Raw genomic sequence first — 13,758 nt, 5'->3', positions numbered from 1 at the left:
ACTGGAAGAAACAGGATTCTCCTTCCTCTCATATATTTCCTGAATCCAAGCACAGAGCTCCATTACTTTCTCTATCACTTCTACAAAATTCCATAATTTTCTTTAAAAATACACTTACCAGAATAAAGGATATAGTTTTCAGTCTTGTTTGTGCTCTTTGATGTAATTTTTTTAAAAATGATTTTTTATTGATTTTTAGAGAGAGAAGTATCAATGTGAGAGTGAAACATCCATCCGAAACACCTACCAGAAATTGAGCCCTCACCTGGCTATGTGCCCTTGACTGGGAATCAAATCGGCAACCTTGTGGTGCATGGGACAACACCCAACCAACTGAGCCATACTGTCTAGGGCAACACAATTAACTTTTTTTTCAATTCATAATTAACTTTTGACATCAGTTCACAATCTGGGTCATTTTACTTCTATGGCAGTCAACTTAGACAGGCTGTAAAAACCTAGGGTTTTGTATTAGTTCATGTAAAATAGAATTTATTTGGTATTGTCTACTTTTAGGGCAGAGAAATGGTGTTAGATCTTAGGATGAATGAAAATCCCCCTTTTTTCCTACATGGATTTCTATTTCTTAGAGTAGTAGGACTCTAGAGAAATGGGAACTGAAGTGTCTTGTATCTAGTGCTTTGGTATTCTGTGTTACTGCGTTTCCTTTTTTCCCCCCTAGAGGTAAGAGATGGTTCATCAGTTTCCAGGAGATTGAAAGTTATGAAAAGAGTTCCTGAATAATCAGATTGTTTGGAAGGCAGAGAATGAAAAGAAATTGGATTGGGTGATTCCTGAAACATCTTATTCGGTATTTCCAGCTATAAAGTTTAGCCTTCCTAGTTCTTGTATAATCACTCGAGGATATGTTTTTATAGATTTGAGAGAGAGAGAGAGAAACATCTATCATTTGTCTCCCATACATGCCCCAACTGGGATTGAACCTGCAACCTGGGTATGTGCCCTGACCCGGAATTGAACTGACCACCTTTTGGTGTATGGGACTACGTTCCAACCAATTGAGCCACACTGGCCAGGGCCTTTTTAAAAAATGGTTGGGCTTCGTCCTGTGCAAGGTTGCTGGTTTGATTCCCAGTCAAGGGCACATCTCCGGGTTTTGGGCTCAATCCCCTGTAGGGGGCACGCAGGAGGCAGGCGATCCATGTTAGGCTCACACATCAATGTTTTTCTCTCTCCCTCTCGCTTCCTCTCTTTCTAAAAACTAATAAACTATTCTTTAAATTTTTTTAAATTGAATTTATTGGGGTGACATTGGTTAATAAACTTATACAGGTTTCAGGTATACAGTTCTATAATACACCATCTGTATATTGTATTGTGTTCAACACCCCAAGTCAAGTATCCTTCCATCACCATTTATCCCCCCTTTACCTTCTTCAGCACCCCCCACAGTTCCTCTTTTCCTCTAGTAATCACCATACTGTTGTGTGCCTATGAGTTTTTTTTTCTTTCTTTGCCTAATCCCTTCACCTTTTTCACTCGCCCCCTGCCCTCTGACTCATATAATCTTTTGAATGTAACTAAGATACTAGTTTTTGAAAGTGTTCACTTCAGATCACCAAATCTGGGTTATACAGTACTCAGAGGGATATACACTGGGAGACAGTAGAGTAATTAATCATAATGGAGCTAACATCTACTGAGTGTTTATCAAGTGCCAGGCACCTTTATATGCATTGCCTTATTTCACAACAATTTTAGGTAGTAGATATTATTTATTTACTCTGTTTTACAGATGAAAAGAGCAAGGTTCAGATATGTGAGGTAATTCTCCCAGCATCACTGGGCTTGTGAGTGACAGGACTAAACTAGAACTTAGATTTTATTCCAAACACTAATAATGTGGGTATTATCTCCATTTTGCAAATGAGTGAATTAGAGATATTAACTAACTTGGCCTAAAGTCACTTAAATGGTGACTAACAATGGTATCAGGACTTGAACTCATGTCTACCTCTCTCTAAAACTCATGGTTTTAATTATTTTTTTAAGTGTTTTTATTGATTTCAGAGAGAGGGCGAGAGAGGTAGAAACATCAATGATGAGAGAGAGTCATTGATCAACTGCCTCTTGCACGCCCCTGCTGGGGATCGAGCCCTAAACCTGGGCATGTGCCCTGACCGGGAATAGAACTGAGATCTCCTGGATCATAGGTCAATGCTCAACCACTGAGCCATGCTGACTAGGCAAGTCTTAACTATTTTTAATTCTAAGATATTATTGAGCATTAAGGAATGCAGTAGGAGAACACAACACACTGAGAATATTAGAATTTTTAAAAAATTAAGTTAGGTTGACGGCCATTATAAATCAGGCCTTAAAGTTTAAGGTTTTTGTACCATATTGTTAGCCTAAAAGAGAAAAAATTAACTAAGGGCCTAAATAGCAAAGATAACTTGGTATATAATGAATGAGAATCTCTGAGGGTAGAAAAGGGACTTTAAAAAAATATAGTATCACTGAGAAATGCCTTTATTAACTTATTTACTGCATTGGCTGCTGTGCTTCCAATCTCTGTTGCAATTCCCACATTGAGGCTGTTCCCACCCTTCCTGTGTCCCTTGAGCTGAGCCGGCACTTCCTGTCCTATTGGAAATGAAAGTTAGAGATTGGGGGTGTTGTATGTGTGTATTTACTCTGCAGAATGTTAGTACTGTCTGTCCTATTATCATAGCAAAAAAGTGACAGGAAAACTAGAATAGAGATTGGGACTTCATTTAAGGGAGGGTTTGGACTTAATGGTTATTGTGGCAAAGCAGGAAGGGTTAATTTATATCTTAAGAGGATATCCATGATGGCAGCAAGGTGGTCTTAAGAAGGGATTTGAAGGCTTTCATTCTACATCCCTGTTCCACTTGGATTGGTAGGTGTTCCTGGGTATCATTCTTACATTTTTGATTTCCTACAAGTTTCCTTTCTTGTTAAGGCTACTTCTGTAGGACATTCCTTTGAAACTTAGAGGTGAGTATTGTTGCAGCTGTGTTAGATTCTTGACTAAGTCTATATTCGTCTTTTCTAAGAACTTTATATTTTTATTCTTTGTAAAGCATATGCTTTTTAAATAGTTATTTTTTTTCCTACAGCTCAGAGACAACTTAAAGCAAACATCTCTCAACTCTGTGAACTTCAGTTTGAACATAAATTCCAGGTTTGGTGAGTAACTCTAGCTGTTTCAGCTTCATGGACCTTGAAGACTAGGAAATAGTGATATCAAGAGTCAGATAAGATAGTTGAAGAAACCACTAGGCAATTATATCCCAGTAAAGCCAAGGGGGAAAAAGAAACCACTAGGTACCAAGTTTTATGACATAGTCCAGTTTGATAATTCCTTCCTAAGTATGAAGTCATACCTGGGTGAATCTGAAAAGCCGTGAGAGGCATCAGCCCATCAGCATGACCCAAGAGGAGTAGAACTGACATGAAACTAGTCATTCCCCATGTTCTGTTTTGCTTGTCTGTTTTTTGGTGAGCTCTCCTGTTTGTTTTTTCATGTACTAAGATCACTGTAAATGTAAAATATGTGTGTGTTGGGGCGGGGAGGAGTCCTGAGCTCATCTCACATATTCTTAGTATGGTTTTCTTCACATATTCTCCAAGGCAGTGTCCCAGTGGCCCCTTTAAAATCAAACTTGCAATCTTCTTTTAGCTAGTATCTAAGGGAAAATAATTCCCATTGTCTTTTCATGAGACTCAGAACTTGTTCCTAGAGGAAAGAGGATGGGATTGAAAAGGGTAAGAACTTTTCTTTTTGCTTCAACTACTGAGCCTGTGAAAAATTAAAAAATAACATCTTGGGCATTAGGACCCAGTGGTAGTGCCTCATTCAGACTCTGGGTTAACTTCTCTCAGTGACGTCAACAAGCAGCCCTAGCTCATTCTTTACCCACCCCCCCTCATTTCTCTCCCTCCTGCTCCTTTTCTCCCCCTTTCTCCTCCCCCTCACTTCACCCTCTCCCTCCCTCCCCTTCCCTCCCTCCCTCCCTCTCTCTCCCTCTCTCCCTCTCTCTTTCTCCCTCTCCTCCTCTCCCTCTCTCTCCCTCTCTCCTTTTCCTCTCTCTCTCCCTCTCTCTCTTCCCTCCCTGTTCCTCTCCCTCTCCTCTCTCTCAGCTCCCTAATATTAAAGAGAAAATGCTGCTATCAGTGACTTCCAGACCTGGGATTTCGACTTTTGGCTATAACAAGAACAACAAAAAGGTAGGGAAAAGTGCTTTTTTTTTGGAATTCAGCTACTTCCTTTTCTGGGAATCCGGGAGTGCTCTTGGCTCTAACATTCTCTTTAAGACAGGAAAAGGATTCCTTTCTCATCTCAGCACCTCTCCCTTTTCCACCACTTTCTGGCATCTTTTTTTACCTGGTTCTGAAGTTCCAGGAATTTACAGTCTTTGTATGTGAGGCCTGAGAAGGCAGGGGAATTAAAAACAAGTTTTTATCTTTGAGAAATGAAGTTAGTTTGACTTCTTGCTGATATACCTAATCTCCACAGGGATAATATGTCATCTCAGACCCTGGCCCCTAGTCCACCCCCCTCCAGTACTATTTTATTTGATTAACTGTTTCCATTCTCTCTCACCCCACCTTCCTTCCTGCCCATTCCACCAGTAATACCAGGTAGCAGAAATATAGTCAGTGAAATCACAACAGCTTCATCAAGAACTGGTTGTACTCTTCTAGACTAGATAGAGACCCCACCCGACCCAGCCTGAAGGAAAGGAGCCTTAAGAGAAGACATGCTTTAGGATTAAGGCAGAAAGTTCTGTGATTCTTTGGGCTTTGCTGCCGAGCTGGTGCTTTGAGATCTGTAGATAGTCAGGCTCAGCAGGGATCCTTGGAGTCTTTAGGATTAACCTGAGGCTGCCAAAGAGTTGTCTTTGCTTGGACACCTGAGCAGTCTGGAGAGAGGTGGACATCATGCCCACATTTGCCAGAGAATATCCTTGGTAGTTTTTTGGCATTTCAGGGCTGATTAGGAGGAACTCCATGCTGTAACAGAAAGACCCTTTACCCTCTCTCAGTGTCCTAGCTGTTCTTTGAAGAAAAAAGATACCATAGACATTTAGGGATCCTTTGATCATCTGATGGAGTGCTGGAGGGTGGGAAAGGATTCCTGCTGCTTTCTCATATACCTAAAGAAACTGTTACAGGTAGATTTAAACACAGTGTGTGATCAAGGCAGTGAGTAAATGTTTAGACCCAAAACACTTAGTGTTAGTTTATGGATTATATGGTATTCATTCCAGTTATATCCTTAAAAAATATGGGTCGGGTGTTGGTTATTTATAATACATACACACATATTTATGGATATATGACTTCGAGGGATAGTTCATCTTTTTTATTCTTTTCAGATCTTACATAGTACTATATGAAAGTTTTCTTCCTGATTTTTTCCCTCCCCCAAGTCTCTCCAGTTAACCAGACCCATTAAAATAAAGTAAAATGAATTAGAGGAATTAGTTTTTTTCCTATTAGGGGTTTCATGTATTTGATGCTATCTAAAAATCTTCTCTTTTCTTAGCTCTCTACTTGCTTCCCCACTTGTAGTATAAAATAACGTTTAACCATCTTCTGAATCTAGGATAGTAAAGGGGACAAAGAGGTATGCTTATGGGTTTGGATTTAAATCTTACCTCTCTTCTTGATAACTTGTAAATTTTGAGAAGCAATTCAGGAAACATTGGCAGTGGTGGTGGTGGTGGGGAGTAGATACATACTTACTAATGCATTTGTCAAGAAATCTTTGGGTTCTCACAGGTCAGTGTTATGATGACATCACTTTGTGGCTATATATATGATTCCTTGCGTCTATATGTAAGTCTGTGACTATTAGGTATATTTAGACTAAAGCATTACTACATTGCTCTTTGTTTTTGTGTTGAAATATAGAGCTTCATGTGTTCATTTCTCTTTTGAGGAGAGTGTTTTAGATGGATTTGCTCATGTAATTTGTGCATTTTTATACCTAAGGTTTAATTTGAAACATAACTTTTATTAGTTTTTAGTAGTAAGTGTAAGACATACCAATTAAAAAAAACTTAAGCATAGTCCTAGCTGGTTTGGCTCAGTGGTTAGAGCATCGGCCCGCGGACTGAAGGATCTCGGGTTTGATTCCAGCCGAGGGCACCTATTACTGTTGCAGACTGGATCCCTGGCCCTGTTTGGGGTGGGTGCGGGAGGCAACCAATTGATGTGTCTCTCTCACATCGATGTATTTCTCTCTCTCTCTCTCCCTTCCACTTTCTCTGAAAAAGTAATGGAAAAAATATCCTCAGGTGAGGATTAAAACAACCACCACCACCACCACCAACAACAACAACAATAACAAAAATCCTTAAACATGAAGAGGTTTATAAAATTAAAAGTCAAGTCCTCCCTTCATGTCCTGATGTTTATTACCCAAATCTCACCCCTCAAGGAGAATAACTGGCAGCAGTTTGGTATATGTACTCTACCAGACTTTTTCTATGACAAGGTAAAGTTACAATTTTGATGTTGGCCAATTTGCCATTTCTATTAAGAACTCAGTTTCTCAAGTAGAATAAGTCTATGTAATAAAGTTCTTGGACCTGTCAAAAATATTTAAAAAACTGAAAGAACAATCGAACTCTAAACTTCTAAAAAAGTACAAATTCTAAATATCTGATTCAAACAAAAACACAGGCCAATGGAACAGAATTGGGAGCCCAGAAATAACCCCACACATATATGGGCAACTAATTTACAATGAAGGAGCTAAGAATATACAGTGGAGAAAGGAAAGTCTCTTCAATAAATGGTGTTGGGAAAACTGGATAGCCACATGCAAGAGAATAAAAGTAGACCACTATATGATACAACATACAAAAATTAACTCAAAATGGATTAAAGACTTGAATGTAAGACTTGAAACAATAAAATACATAGAAGAAAACATAGGTACTAAGCTTTTGGACATTGGTCATAGTGGTGTTTTTGGAATTTGACTCCAAAGGCAAAGGAAACAAAGCAAAAATAAACTAATGGGATTCCATCAAACGAAAAAGCTTCTGCACAGCAGAGGAAACCATCAACAGAACAAGTGGGAGAAGGTTTTTTGCGATGGGGGGAGAAGACATTTGCAAACAATACTTCCAATAAGAGGTTAGTATCAGAGGTTAATATATAAAGAACTCATACAACTCAACAACAAAAAACAAATAACCCAAATGAAAAATAGGCAGAGGATCTGAATAGATATTTTTCCAAGGAAGACATACAGATGGCCAACAGGCATATGAAAAGATGTTCAGCACCACTAATTATTAGGGAAATGCAAATCAAAACAACAAATGTATAATTCCTAATAAAGGCAGGTTTTTTTCCTCAGGATGTAGTGCTGAATATCCATTCCTTTCTTTGGAATTAAAATAGTCACAGAAGGGGGAAAATGTGGATTTCAAAGAGAGATTCCATAAAATAATGTGGTACATTTTTTAAAAACATCTATTTTAATGACTTTCAATTATTATTGGTTCGTTAAAAAAAAAAAGCCTGAAGTAAAAAGATCTGTGTTCTAAGGTCTCAACACTGTTTCTTCAACATTAGATCAGTAGAGGGATTTGAATGTAGGTAAGATTTAAAGAGGAAATGTTTGGGACTAAAGGAATTTCAGACTTGTAAAGGGCTTAACCACGCCTTCCCTGACATCATCTTCCTGGCATGTGTTATTATAATTTAACTCCTCAGAGCATCAACAATCATTTCCTTTGGAAAAAAAGAAAAGGGACAGATAATTTGGGATAATTTGCCTTTCCCAACCTATTTTGCATAAATTTCTATTTTCTCTTGATCTTATATATATGTATTTATTTATTTTTATATCCTCACCTGAGGATTTTTTTCTCTATTGCTTTTCAGAGGCAGTGGGGGGGGGGAGAGGGAGAGAAACATCAATGGTGAGAGAATTATTGATTGGCTGCCTCTTGCACGCCCCCTGCTGGGGATGGAGCCCACAACCCCGGCATGTGCCCTGACTGGGAATCAAACCACAATCTCCTGGATCATAAGTCAGTGGTCAACTGCTGAGCCATGCCAGATGGGCTATCCAGCCTTTCTTTATCTTCTCCACCACCCCTGTCAACTACAAAAACTAGTATCAACTAAGCATTTCTTCACTAGAAATGATTTATTCAGGAAAAGAAAGGATTGCAACCCAGTACATATAGACGTATCAAGCTGCACTGCCCTGTGTGCCAAGATGGAGAGGATAGAGGGGGGAAAAGGAAATTAAGTGTGTGTGGGGCAATTACAACCACAGAGTTTCATTTAAGCATAGAGTTCTTCCTCCAGGTTCTCTTGATGCCATAAAATGCAAGAACTTCTCTCATAAGCTCAACTCCTCTCACAGATTCTCCCAACTGATCATGCTCACTAAAGTATCAGTCATAATCTTTATCACTCCCCAGGATTCCATTCCATTCATTCTGCTTTGTGGTACCTGTAGTTCTCTTTATATACCCTTTGATTGTTGGTTTATAGTTTTCATTCAATAAGAAAATATGCTGTAAAACAGAAAAATATAGATAAGAAACAGGACAGGGAAAATGAAGATTAGAATAAGAGGTCAGTTGGAATTAAATACAAACCCTCAAACCATAGTTTTATCCTGAAAGATGAAGACTGAAGAATAGTCATTGATTTTGTTAGTGTAGAGGTGGTTGGTGACTTTGACAAACAATTTCAGATTGGGGAGCAAAAAGCAAGGTTGGAATGGGTTGCTGAGTGAAACAAGGTAAGGAAGTATACATGGTATGTGTATAGGCTAATCTTTTAAGAACTAAGATGGAGAGCAGAACCGTTTAAAAAATGAGCTAAAGATCTGAATAGATATTTCTCCAGAGAAGATCTATAAGTAGCCATGAAAAGATGCTCAGTATTTTTAGCCATTGAAGAAATGCATATCAGGCCTGGCTGGGCGTGGCTCAATGGTTGAGCATTGACCTGGGATGCAGGAGATCGTGGTTTGATTCCCGGTCAGGGCACATGCCCAGGTTGCAGGCTCGATCTCCATTCGGGGGCATGTAGGAGGCAGCCCATCAATGACAACCCTCTCATCATTGATGTTTTAACTCTCTCTCATCCTCTCTCCGAAATCAATAAAGTTATATTAAAAAAAAGAAAAAGAAATGCATATTAAAACCACAATGAGATATCACTTCACACCCTCTAGGATGGCTGTAATAAAAAAGATAATAATGTAGAATAATTGGACCCTGCATACACTGCTGGTGGGAATATAAAATGGTGCAGCTTCTTTGGAAGACAGTTTGGCATTTCCTTAAAAGATTAAGTACACTCCTAGGTATATATACCCAAGAGAAAGTAGCATATATGTCCAGGGGCATGCTGGGAGTGGTGCCAAAGAACTGTGAGGGGGTCTTTGAGGAGCTCAAAACAGTAGGGATGGTCCCACAAGGCCTGATTGCTGAGACATTCAGTCAACAGGAAAATATGAATGATTCTAGGCAGCAGTCACTGTTCTTTACCACACTTCCAGATTTACAGAAACTCTGTGCTGTCAGGATAATCTTGTGTAATGGGGTGGCAGATACTGAGATTAGGAGTACACAAATGAAGATGTGAAGGCAATCGCTGTTTTTGCACCAAGCTATTTTTGCATCACCTATGCCTGGAATATTTAGCCAAATTTGGGTCATGATGATAATATCATTTTATAACGATGGAAAAATTAACGCCTATATTGAAAAATATGGAGTTAAGGTGGAGGTACCACAGAGTAATTTCTGTAATTCTTCAAAACTGCCTTTCTTTTTTTTTTTTTAAAAAAAATATCTTTATTGATTTCAGAGAGAGGAAAGGAGAGGGAGAGAGATAGAAACATCATTGATGAGAGTCATTGATCGGCTGCCTCCTGCACGCCCCCTACTGGGGATCTAGCCCACATTGATTGGTTGTTTCCTGTATGTGCCCCAAACAGGATTGAACCCGAGACCTAGGTATGTGCCCTTACTGGGAATCGAACCCTCGGCCCTTTGGTACACAGGACGTTACTCTAACCAAGTGAGCCATACCCCCAAGGGTAGACTTTCATATTCTTGAATGGTCAGTTCTTCGCCCTCATCTTACTTATTGTCAACACTTGGCACAGTTGACCGTGCTATTTTTTGAAACACTTTCTTGATTGGGTTTACAGAACACCCCACTGTCCTTTTCCTCTAGTATTTATGGCCTGTCTTCTTCAGGCTCCTTTCCTCATAAATTTCCTGGTCTCTAAACCTTGTAGACTCAGTCCTTGACTTTTTCTGTCTACACTTCTCCCTTCATAATTTTATTCAGTCTCATAGCTTTAAATATCACTCATACGATGACAACTCTCAAGTTATATTTCCAACCTGGACTACCTTCCTGCTTCCCAGATTCAAATATCTAAAATCATACTTGATATCACCATTTAGATATTTATCAGACATTTCAAATTTAATGTGTTTAAGATAGAGTTCCTGCCTGCTTTCTGCCTCCCTGCCCTGTCAGAACTCACTGTCTTCTTCATCTCAGTAAATGGTAACTGATTCTTCCAGGTAATTAGGCCAAAAACCTTGACTTATCCCTAATACTAGTACCTACTTTATTGGTACATGGTTAATGGTCATTAAGGTTAGCAGTTATAACTAAAATTACCCATGGAAGACATGATTCCATTCTCTTTATTACTATTTGCATGTAAGCAAGTTTAGAGTTTCTTTCATCTTAAAAATAATAAGGAACAAACTTGCTTTAATTTCGTGTCTCCTGCCAGTTACTGTCCCATTTTTCTGATCCCTTTCATGATCAAACTTCTTGAAAGAGTAGTTTCTATAGAGTCTCTACTTCCTTACCTCCAATTCTCTTTTTCTCAGTACTGTATCGATGTGTGTATGTTTTTGAAGACTGTACCTTTTTTTTTTAATCCTCACCCAAGGATATTTTTATTGATGTGCATGTGTGTGTGTGAGAGCAAGAGAGAGAGAAAAAGAGAGAGAAACATCTATGTGTGAGAGAAACATCCATCAGTTGCCTTCAATCCCTCCCCCCAGGGATTGAATCCGAAATCCGGAAAATGAACCTGCAACCTTTTTTTTTTTTGGTGTACAGGATGACGCTCAACCAACTGAGCCACCCAGCCAGGCTGTATTTGTTTTTTAATTATGGTAAAATACATATTACATAAAAGTTACTACTTTTCCCCATTTTTAAAATTAAATTTATTGGGGTGACATTGGTTAATAAAATTATATAGGTTTCAGGTGTACGGTTCTATAATATATCACCTGTATATTTTATTGTGTGTTTGCCACCCCAAGTCAAGTCTCCTTTCATCACCATTTATCTCCCCTGTACCCTCTTCTACCTCCCCCCACCTCCCTTTCCCTCTGGTAATAACCGTACTATTGTCTGTGTCTATTTGGTGGTTTTGTGTGTGTGTGTGTGTGTGTGTGTGTGTGTGTGTGTGCTTGCGCTTAATCCCTTCACCTTTTCCACACAGCCCTGCAACCCCACTCTCCTCTGACAGCTGTCAGTCTGCTCTCTATCTATGAGTCTGTTTCTATTTTGTCTGTTAGTTTCTTTTGTTCAGTAGATTCCACATATGAATGAAATCATATTTTACTTGTCTTTCTCTGACTGGCCTATTTCACTTAGCATAATGTTAATTTTTTCCATTTTTGAGTGTACAGTATAGTAGTATTAAGTACATTTACTTACATTGTTGTACAACCAATCTCCAGAACTCTTTTCATCTTGCAAAACTGAAAGTCTACACCCATTATTAAACAACTCCCCATTCTTCCTTCCCCCTCAGCCTCTGGCAGCCACTGTTCTCCTTTGAGTTCTTGAAATACCTCATATAAATGGAATCATACAGTATTTGTCTTTTTATTTGGCTTATTTCACTCAGTATAATGTCCTGAAGGTTCATCCATGCTGGTACATATGTCAGAATTTCCTTTTTATTTATTTAAAAATTTTGATTTATTATTTTAGAGAGAGAGAAAGGGAGGGAGAGAGAGAGAAACATCTATCTGCTGTTCCATCTATCCATGTATTCATTGGTTGATTCTTGTATGTTCCTGGACTGGGGATTGAACCCCAACCTTGGCCTATCGAGACAACACTCTAACCATCTGAGCTACCTGGCCAGGACTAAAATTTCCTTGCTTTTTAAGGCTGAGTAATATTTTGTTGTATGTGTATAGTACATTTTATTGATCCAGTCTTCCGTGAGAGACACTTGGGTTGCTTCCATCTTTTGGCTATTGTAAGTAATGTTTCTTTGAACATGGGTGTACAGATAATCTCTTCAAGACTCTGCTTTCAGTTCTTTTGGTTATATTCCCAGAGGTGGAATTGCTGAATCATATGGTAATTCTATTTTTAATTTTTTGAGGAATCACCATGTTTTTTTCCATAGCAGCTATACTATTTTACATTCCTTTCAACAGTGCACAAGGGTTCTTCTGATTTCTCTACATCCTTGCCAACACTTATTTTCAGTTTTTTTGATAGTAGCTATTCTAAAGGATGTGATATGGTATCTCATTGTAGTTTTGATTTTCATTTCTCTAATGATTAGTGATGTTGAGCATCTTTTCATGTACTTGTTGGCCATTTGTATATCTTATTTGGAGACGTGTCTTTTTTTTATTTTCATGCTTTATACATATATATATATATATATATATATATGTCTTTATTGATTTCAGAGAGAGGAAGGAAGGAGGGGGGAAGAGAGAGAAAAACATCAATGATGAGAGTCATTGATTGGCTGCCTCCTGCACGTCCCCTACTGGGGATCGAGCCCGAAACCTGGGCATGTGCCCTTACTGGGAATCGAACCGTGATCTCCTGGATCATAGGTCGATGCTCAACCGCTGAGCCACACCAGCCAGGCTGGAGAAATGTCTTTTTAAGTCCTTTGCCCATTTTTTAATGGATTGTTTTTTGTTGTTAAGTTATTTATATATTCTGAATATATATAATATAATATATAAAATATTTTTTCCATTTTGTAGGCTGCCTTTTTACTCTTGCTTGTGTTCTTTAAAGTTTTAATTTTGATTTATTTCAATTTATATATATTTTCCTTCTGTTGCCTATTCTTTTGGTGTCATATCTAAGAAATTGTCAAATCCAGTCTCTTGAAGCTTTTCCCCCTATGTTTTCTTCCAAAAGTTTTATAGTTTTAGCTTTTATGCTTAGGTCTTTGATCCATTTGGGGTTAATTTTTGCATATAGTGTAAGTTAAGAGTACAGTTTCATTCTTTTTAAAAAAGATTTTACTTTATTGATTTTAGAGGGAGGAAAGGAGAAAGAGAGACATTAATTTGTTGTTCCACTTATTTATGCATTCATTGGTTGATTCTCGTATGTGCCCTGTCCAGGGATCGAACCCACAACCTTGGCATATTGGGATAACACTCTGACCAACTGAACTACCCAGCCAGGGCCCAACTTCATTCTCTTGCCGGTAGATATCCAGTTTTCCCAATTCCACTTGTCAAAAAGACTTCTTTCCCCATTGAATGGGGAAATAAACAATTCGTAAGTTTTAAATTGTGTGCTGTCCTAAGTAACATGACAAAATCTTACACCGCCCCCCTGCTGCATCCTGCTGGGGACATGAATCATCCCTTTGTCCAACATTTTCAGTCACTCAGTAGGCCTTTTGGTCATCAGATTGACTAATTTGGTATTGCAGTGCTTATGTTTAAGTAATCCATATTTTAC

At 38.5% G+C, this 13,758-nt stretch overlaps 1 protein-coding gene across 3 annotated transcripts in view; it reads left to right on the top strand.

Annotated features, from left to right (window-relative positions):
• Positions 1–4,045: 4,045 nt before the first annotated feature.
• RBMS2 (RNA binding motif single stranded interacting protein 2) overlaps positions 4,046–13,758 on the top strand; it is a 43,728-nt gene continuing 34,015 nt past the window's right edge. For all 3 annotated transcript variants that reach the window (XM_016224487.2, XM_016224485.2, XM_016224484.2), the window contains exon 1: positions 4,046–4,215. In XM_016224487.2, the coding sequence (XP_016079973.1) occupies positions 4,150–4,215 (66 nt within the window). In that variant the 5' untranslated portion in view covers positions 4,046–4,149. The remainder of the gene's footprint in view (positions 4,216–13,758) is intronic.

This window comes from Miniopterus natalensis, chromosome 2 (assembly GCF_054644295.1).
Source record: "Miniopterus natalensis isolate mMinNat1 chromosome 2, mMinNat1.hap1, whole genome shotgun sequence".
NCBI classification, from domain to species: Eukaryota; Metazoa; Chordata; class Mammalia; order Chiroptera; family Miniopteridae; genus Miniopterus; species Miniopterus natalensis.
Note: the sequence above shows the minus strand (reverse complement) of the source record. Positions and strands in the feature narration are given on the sequence as shown.